This window comes from Papio anubis, unplaced genomic scaffold (genome assembly GCF_008728515.1).
Source record: "Papio anubis isolate 15944 unplaced genomic scaffold, Panubis1.0 scaffold1424, whole genome shotgun sequence".
In the NCBI taxonomy this organism is placed as follows: Eukaryota; Metazoa; Chordata; class Mammalia; order Primates; family Cercopithecidae; genus Papio; species Papio anubis.
This window is the reverse complement of record NW_022161386.1, coordinates 904-9,393: the sequence shown is the minus strand read 5'-3', so window position 1 is coordinate 9,393 and position 8,490 is coordinate 904. Positions and strand designations below refer to the sequence as shown.

Here is an 8,490-nt window from a genome sequence, read left to right as displayed (position 1 = left end):
GAGGAGACTGGGTGGAGGGTGAGAATGAGGACCAGGAACAGGGAATGGAAGGAAGATGAGGAAGGGACAGGAAGGACAGGAGTGGAGCCCGAGACAGGGGACAGGAGGGAGGTGGAGCCCGGAGGGAATAGTGGGGAGGGAGAAAGGAGGGAGTGGATTCAGGGAGGAAGGACAGTGGACCCATGGAGATGAGATGGAAGGAATCTGGAATAGGAATGGAGGGAATGGATGGAATGGAAGGAATCAGGGACAGGAATAGGGAAGGAATGGAAGGGGGCTGTGTGGGTGTGTGGTGGGTTGTGTGGTGTGTGGTGTGTGACCTGGGGTGTGTGGTGTGGGGTGTGTGGTGTGTGTGGTGTGTGGGTTGTGAATGTGCTCACAGGCCACGGTGGTATCGAGGGTGAGCGTGGGCCTGAGGGAAGGAGCTGTCCTGGAGTCTTCCCTGGCTGTTGAGGTCGGTGCCCCCGGGTTCTCGCCAGGTGTTCCCGTGGGGGTCTGTCCCCCCGCTTGCTGTCCTCCCAGGGTATCTCCCAGCTCGCTGTCTCCCAGTGGGTCTGTCCCACTGCTGGGCTGGGTCTCCCCAGGTCTCCCGGCTCGCTGTCCTCCATGGGGTCTGTCCCACTCCCACTGCTGTCCTCTGTGGGGTCTGTCCCACTCACTCCTGCTGTCCTCTGTGGGGTATTCTCCCGGGCTCGCTGTCCCTCCTGTGGTCTCGTCCCACTCCCTCGGGCTTGCTGTCCTCCTCCTCAGGGGCTCCTCCCCCGCTCGCTAAGGTTCCTGGGCAGGTGCCCCTGCTTGGCTGCTCCGCCTGTCCTGGGCTGCACCGAGATCCTGTGAGGAGATGGCTGTGTGCTGGCCAGCATGGGAGTTCCCACGCCTCACGCGGGTTCGCGGGAACAGCTGACCTCTTAACGCCACCAAGGCCATGCCCGTGGTGCAGGTTCATGGTTCTGTCGTCTGTCACTTAGATTTGGTTTTGTTTTGGATTTAATTTAGATATAATTTTAGATTAATTTCCTCACCATGTTTCCTCTGCTGATAATTTTACAGTGGGTAAATCTCACAAATAATTCTTTTTTGATGATTAATGGTTGCGGGTGTACTTTTGAACTTCATTCGAAAGAATCTGTTTTGTCTCAAACTTTGATTATCCTTTGGCCAGATGCATTTTAGATTAAAATGCTCTCAGAACCTGAAGGTATTGCTCGATCTAAAAGCCGGATGCATTTGTTTGCGGTATCCATATATTGTAATGAATCTCCCTCGTGTTTTCTTCTGAGAACACTGCAGGATTTTTTTCTACATCCTTGCCGCTCACATTTTCACCGGTGTGGATGTATTTCTTTTTCCAATCGTCCTTTCTGGCCCTTGGTGCACAGTGTGGACCTGAAGCCTTCAATCTTCTGAAAGTTCTTCAGTGTTTTCTTCTCTCACAGACGCTCTACCTTCCTCTTCTACAGAGCCTGAGCCAGATGCAGGGTCCCAGGCTCCAGGCCTCCAGGCTCAGGCGCTGGCGATCTCTCTTCTCCTCTCTGAAAGGATCATAGCAGGGTCCTTCCTGGATTTGATCGTCCAGGTTTTACCAATGTGATTTTTGGCAACATCATTTCTGTTTGTTGGCACTTTCATTTGGGTTTTGTTTTTAATTGGGAATTGTGTTTTTAATGTACAAGATTGTCTTTCTGTGTTTCTATTTCCGTGCTTGGCACCTTGGACTTTCCTTTCCCCCTCCCCTCGCCTCCCCTCCCCTCCTTTTCTTTTCTTTTGTGATGGAGTCTCCCTCTGTTGCCCAGGCTGGAATGTAGTGGCACAATCTTGACTCACTGCAGCCTCGACCTCCCAGGTTCAAAGAATGCTCATGCCTCAGCCTCCCGAGTAGCTGGGATTAGAGGCATGTGCCACCATGCCCTGCTAATCTTCGTATTTTTAGTAGAGACGGGGTTTCGCCATGTTGCCCAGGCTGGTCTCGAGCTCCTGACCTCAGGTGATCCGCACGCCTCGGCCTCCCACAGTGCTGGCATTACAGGGTGAGCCCCGCGCCCGGCCAAGGCACCATGGTCTAGTTTCACAGGCTGTGAGTCTCTCGGGTCTCCCTGAGACGTTCTTGTGTGGCTCAAGCCCCAGGGCCCTATGGCCCCGCATCCGCCTGGTCACATTTGGAGGACCAGGGAGGAGCCCCAAAGGCAGCGCAGAGCCACTGAATCGTGGACGTTCACGACTGCAAGGAAGAAGAATTGTGAACTAGTTCTCAGCGTCTCTCTTCCCAAAGTAGTACATGTAATACCAACTTCAGTTTCTGAAGGTTTTTTCCCCAAAGAGACAACAAGGGCTTTGCACGAGGCATAACGTGGGGAGGCTTCCTAACACTCCTCTGTCGAGACCGCCCAGCCCCTCCAGATCCCCCACCCAGCAGTGGCTGTTCAGTGCCTTTCACTGCCCCTCCCTCCCTCCCCTGACACCGTCCCTCTCCTCCCTGACACCCGCGTCCCTCCCTCCTGACTGCGTCCTCACCTGACTGGCCAGGAGCCGCCGCAGTGTGCGTTCAGAACCTCGCAGCCACTGCCCACCTGGACAGGCCCCAGCCCCGCGTGGCTGGACGGGCTACCCTGTCCTGTGGAAGGGGAGACGCACAGGACCCCGTGAAGTGAGCTCTCAGGTCCTGCTCCTCTACAGGAGCTCAGGGGGGAAGCTGCCGAGGGGAGGATCTGGCAGATTTCAGTGTTGCAGCAGTTAGTAACGGCTCACGAGCTCTTCCGGCATTGCCTCAGTTTCTCTCAGGCGCACCCCTCTGCTCCGTGTTGGCCTCTTTCTGATGTGGGTTTTCCTCTGGCACCTGGGGAGTCTTGGGTGAGCCTGTGTATTCGTGAACGGGTTCTGGGACCTATCACTGTGTGGGGGGCGTCGAGGGCTCCCCAGAACTTAAATCCTCGGGGGAACTGAGGGGCGGTAGCACCAGCACCGGGTGCCTGGCCAGGTCCTCTCCGCCCACGGGCCCCCACACCTGATGGGTTTTCTGTGCCTGGGGCTGTGGCGGGGAGTCAGATTCTGCAGCATGTCTGTTCATTCCCCTGGACAGGGCCCTGTGCAGGCTCCATCCCAGCCCATCCCCTCCTCAGGGAATGACCCCAGAGCAGTGCTGGGCCATTGGCTGTCAGTGCTGGTCCTCGGGGATGATGTTCCCAGTCCCTGAGGTCTCCCTGACAGTGGGCGGGGCCAGCCCTCCCTGGGGCTGACGGGGCTGGTCTCCCCTTCTGTATCCTGCAGATGGACACCCGCTCCGGGAGCCAGTGTTCCATCGCCCCTCAAGCTGTGCTCAACAACGGAGATCTGGTCTTGCCGCCCCGCATCTCCAGAGTGAACGGCTGGTCGTTACCCCTGCACTACTTCCAGGTGGTGACCTGGGCTGTCTTCCTGGGCCTTTCCTCGGCCACCTTCGGGATCTTCATTCCCCTCCTGCCTCGTGTGTGGAAATACCATCGCCCTCGTGGTATCCCTTTTCACCCCGTGCTTGCAGTCCTGGCCCGGGAGGAAATACTGGAGGACCCCACAGTGGACCTGGCTCTGGGATCTGGTCCATGGCTGCCCGGCAGCACCAGTCACCTGCCCTGGGCCAGACTGTGTTCCCCGAGCCTGCAGGTGGGCCCAGTGGCCACTGGTGCTCTGTGTAGCCCCTGCTTGAGATCCGGGGAGTGGGCAGGACAGCATTGCCTGAGAGGGCTCTGGAGAGGGACTCTGTCAGGAGGGACATCAGCCTCCTGGCCTGGCACAGGACCCGCCCTGCTGGCAGCCTTCTGCTAAAATCCTCATGACCTTTTGCACATGGCCAGCACCCTCCCTGTCGCCCCTGTGGTGCCAGGAGGACAGCTGTGCCCACAGGTGCGACAGCCGCAGGACATGCCAAGCAGGCCGCGTTGAGGGGCCTCTGGGCCGCCCCGCGGTGACGGCTGTCAACCCTGAACTCCTGGCTAGAGAAGGCGGTCCAGGGGCCAGGCAGAAGAATTGACAGGAGGGCCTGGCAGCTCCACCCTTCTGTTTGGTTGCCATGGGGAGTCTGTGTTGGTCCCAGGGTGAAAGGAGGAGGGAGCCAGGATCTGAAGGCGGGAGCTGATGTCCTGGTCATGGGGAGCCCAGCTTCTCCTGGCTCCAGGGGACAAGGACCCTCTCCCCAGTGGCCCCGCAGCCAGGCTCCGAGACAGAGGCCCAGGTGAGTCTGGGGTCCTTGAGAGAGTCTGGAGTCCTAAGGAGGGTCGAAGGGCTCTGAGTGGTCTGGGGTCCATGGCGGAGTCCTGGCGGGGGCTTCCCTGAGCGAGTCTCGGGGAGAGAGTCCCTGAGCGACCGTCTGGGGTCTAGAGGGAGCAGGTGGGTGTGCAGCTCCTGCACCTCCCTCCCGCTCCTGCTGTCTGAGGCTGTGCTTCTCCCCAGTGCTTTCCTTGGTCTCTGGTGAAAGAACCAGGCTCCCCGGCCTTTGGAGCTCTGTCCTGGCTGTTTGCAGGCGTCCCTCCTGCGGCCCTGCTCTGTCCCTCAAGGTGTAACGGGCTTTGGGGTGACTGTACTTGGCTGGGCTGGCTGAGCCTCTGGGGGTGCGGTGCATTCTGTAGGGGATTTGCCCTGTGTCCAACAGGGATGAACAAAAAGGGCATGGGGGCAGCCATCCCGGTCCCCGCCTGGCACAGGGCTGTGTGTGCAGGGCTGATGGGTGGCCTTTTCTCCTCTGGGCCTGGGTAAGCAGGGCTGTGTGTGCACCGCTGGGTAAACAGGGCCAAGTGGTCAGGACTGGGTGAGCAGGACCAGGTGAGCAGGGCCAGGTGTGCAGGGTGGTGTGTGCAGGGCAGGGTGTGCAGGGCTTGGTGTGTAGAGCTGACTGAGCAGGGCTCGGGTGAGCAGGGCTGGGTGTGCAGGGCTCAGGTCTGCAGGCCTAGGTGTAGAGGGCCATGTGTGCAGGGCTGGGTGAGCAGGGCCGAGCCTGGTTGAGCTGGGCTCCAGTGTGCAGGACTGGGTGTGCAGGGCTGGGTGTGTAGGGCTGGGTGAGTAGGGCTGACTGGCGGCCTCACCTCCCCTGGGCCCTTGGGCCTCATGGGGACGCCTCGTGCCAGGCTGACCAGGCCAACGAGGCCCTGGGCCAGGTTCTTCCTTGACGTGCCAGGTGACCGGGGGGATCTTCTTCTTCCACCTGTCGTCCACCTGATTGCCTCCTGCATCGACCCGGCCGACTTCAATGTCAGACTCATGAAGAACTACTCTCAGCCCATGCGATCTTCGACAGATCGAAACACGCACACGTGATCCAGAACCAGTTCTGCCACCTGTGCAAGGTCACCGTGTGAGTGCCAACCCTCGCCGAGGCCCCGTGCTGTCAGGGTCACCTCCAGGGGCCCAGGGGCTCAGGTCACTGCTGGCCCCACAGGGCCCCTGCCATGGCCACAGCTGATGCTAATGGAGCTTCCAGGGACCGGCCCTGTGGCTGCGGGTGGATAGCCCCTCATCGCGCTGTGAAGGGGGCACAGTGCCAGGCCGCTCCAACTCCTCTGCAGGCAGGGCTGAGGCTGGAGGGCTGTGTCTGTCACCTGCAGGTGACCAGCTGCTCCCCTGGAACGGAACGCGGTGGCACTCAGGCATGTTTGATCCTCAGTGGATTTAGGTGCCGAGGTCCCTCCTGTGATCAGGGCAAGAAGGCGCTATGCTCTTAGGGAGTTTTGAAAGGCAAGCCCCAGGGAAAGAGGGAGGGAAGGGTTCCAGTGTCTCCAGGGGCCCTGGGGGCATCCGTGATGGCCTAGTGGGTGGCTACAGGGCTGCTGTCGGCTGCGAGGGAGGTCCTGTGAAGCTGAGGTGGGATCAAGCCCCAGCCTGGGAGTCCTGGAACCATAGGGGCTTGGTCTTTGACCTCCTCAGGAGCCATTGCCCAAGTGAGAGCTGGTTTTAGAAAGGAAGGCTGGGGGTGGTCTCTGGAGTCCGTCCGCACCCACCACAGACATGGGCTCCTCCTGCTCTGTGGCTATCTCTGCCCAGAGCTGCCCTGCTTCTCCTCCTCGCACAGGCCTCAACTCCCTCCCAGCCTCCCATTCCCTTGGAGGGCAGCCCTCCCCAGAGCCACACAGGGCTGGTTCCCGAGCACCTGGCTCGGTGATGGGGCTCCGGCCCTGGCCCAGCCCTAAGCACTTGGGGGCCCTGACAGCGTTCCCGATTCATCCATCGGGAACAAAACCAAACCTGCATTTTACACTGCAATAAGTGTGTGTCCGGCTTCGACCACCACTGCAAGTGGATCAACAACTGCGTGGGAAGCCGTAATTACTGGTGAGGGGCACAGCGGGGATGGCCGGCGCGGGCCAGGCTTGGGGGAATTCGGAAGGGAGGGGTCTGTGGGCAGGGGTCCTTGTGGTGAAAGGTGGAGGGTCGTCTTGGGGCCGCGTCCCTGTCCTGATGTGGTGACGCTTGGTGCGTGCGTGCCCCGGCCTCCTGTCTGGCTCTGGGGCTGTGGTGCGACCGTCCCTGGACAAGGTCATCTGCACAGAGCAAGTCCCTGGAGGCCCAGCGTGGGCATTTGCTGGGCTGCCCTGGCTGAGGCCTCCTGACCGCGCTGTCCTGGGCCGGGCTGCCTCCTCTCCACCCGGGCTGAGGCTCATCAGCGCAGGGGTGGGGCCACGGAAGGGCAGTGGGCACCCAGCGGGGACTGACGAGAGGTGTGTCCCCTGAGTGCGGTGGAGGCACAAGGATGGGAGGTGTTTCCCCTGAGTGCGGTGGAGGATCCGGGGACTCTCAAGGCCCGGTGTTCTGAGCCCCGGCTGTTAGCAGCCCTGAGTTGTGAAGATCACCAGGGAAAAGAACCACATCTGCCCCCAGCTACTCTGTGCTGACCTGAAAGAGGCCTTGGTGTGGGTGGGAGTGGGGACCAACGTCATCTGGTGTCACAGGACGTGCCGTGGGGTCCCTGCCCTGCCTCCCTGCCATCCCGCCTTGAGCACTGTGTGTGTCCAGAGTGGCTGAGCAGCCCGGCAGGGACGGAGGCTGCATCACTGCAGAGCGAGTCCCGAGGCCTCACGAGATGGTAGGGGCTGGGGAGACCCACCCGCCTCCTCCCTAGGAGAGGAGCAGCTCCAGGACGGCCGAGGTGTGGCCGGCTCCTCTGGGTCACGCTAGCCCCGGGTGCCACTTCCTTCTGGACTCATTATGCTCTGGTGCCTCGAGCTGGCTCAATCCGGCGGGGCCTGGTGGGGAAGGTGAGGGGGGTGAGGGCCCACAGGCAGGTGGCAAGGAGAGGGTTTCCCTTCCTCAGGAAGGGCACTGGAGACGCACCATGTGGGCACCAAGTGTAGACGCCGCCTACAAGTGAGAAAGGGGCATCAGGAGAGCAGGGCTGGGGTCATGGGCGCCCTGAGCTCCAGGCAGTAGCCAACGCCGGCATCTGTGCCAACCTCACTTCTGTCCCTTCATCCGCCAGAGGCGGAGAGAACAACGGCATTGAGAGCAAGATGAGGAAAGTCGAGGAGCTGATGGCAGAGCCTTGCGAGGGAGGCTGCCTACTTCGTTGTGATAAGAGGAAGGGGATGGAAAGAAGCAGGCGGCCCTGGTGTCCCGGGAAGACCGTGAGCGCTGGCCTCAGACTGTGCGGGCTGAACATGGGCAGCAGGGGCAGGAGGCTGTGCTAACCAGGAGGAGAGCGGCCCTGGGCGGCTGCGGGCAGAGGAGGCCCCACGTGAATGGCTCTGCCCCATCCTATGGGCTTTGGTCTCTGTGGTCTTAGAGACCCGCCTTCCTTCCTGGATGAAGAGGGGAGTCCTGTCCAGACAGTGGGATGAAGATGAGGGGTCTTTACTCCCCACAAGTGGGCTCAAGCCCAGGAGGACTGGGGGCACAGTAGGGCACGTCCGCCGCCTGGAGGGGCTGCTGCTTTGGAAACCCAGGCTGGGCATGGAAGGCCTCGCCACGTCCTCCGAGCTACGCGGCCACATCCAGGCCAGGCTCCCAGGCTCAGCGCTGGCAGGAGAGCGCACTGGTGGCGTCAGGAACCAGGACACCAGGAAGGAGGGCTGGGACCACCCGCCTGGTCGTCGCTGTGAGAGGGAAGCCAGCGTACGGGAGCAGCAGTCGGGGAGCCCCTCACGCCGGAGCCACCCCTCACCCCTGGATTATCCAGAAGACTCTTGGAGGGAGAGGAGCGCCCGGAAGGCAGCTGTCCCCGCACCACCTCCTCGGAAGACTGCGGCATTCATGCTCTGGCCTCCAGTTGAAAATACAAAAAGGGATTTCAGTGAACTTAGGTGAACAGAATACACTGGAAAAGGTTAAAGGAGGTTAAAGGATCCTTATTTTAAAAAGTCATAATGGCAGAAAGACCAAGGAAGACGGTTTAGTCAAAGTAGGTTCCAGGGACCGCTGTCCAGAATTGGTTTTTCTGGATGGATTATTCTCTCCATCTTTTGAGCAAAAACGAGGGGCTGGGAGTGGTTTTGGTCTCATGTCTACAGTATGCGCGTCACTTTTGGCTCAATT

General features: G+C 60.4%; 1 protein-coding gene across 1 annotated transcript in view; it reads left to right on the top strand.

The window, feature by feature from the left end:
• The window catches only part of LOC101019621 (probable palmitoyltransferase ZDHHC11), a 9,785-nt gene extending 4,137 nt beyond the window's left edge, over positions 1-5,648 (top strand). Inside the window, 4 exon segments of the mRNA XM_031661386.1 lie at positions 3,265-3,484; positions 5,124-5,168; positions 5,171-5,248; positions 5,251-5,648. Of these exon segments, the coding sequence (XP_031517246.1) occupies positions 3,265-3,484; positions 5,124-5,168; positions 5,171-5,248; positions 5,251-5,324 (417 nt within the window). The 3' untranslated portion in view covers positions 5,325-5,648.
• Positions 5,649-8,490: the final 2,842 nt, after the last annotated feature.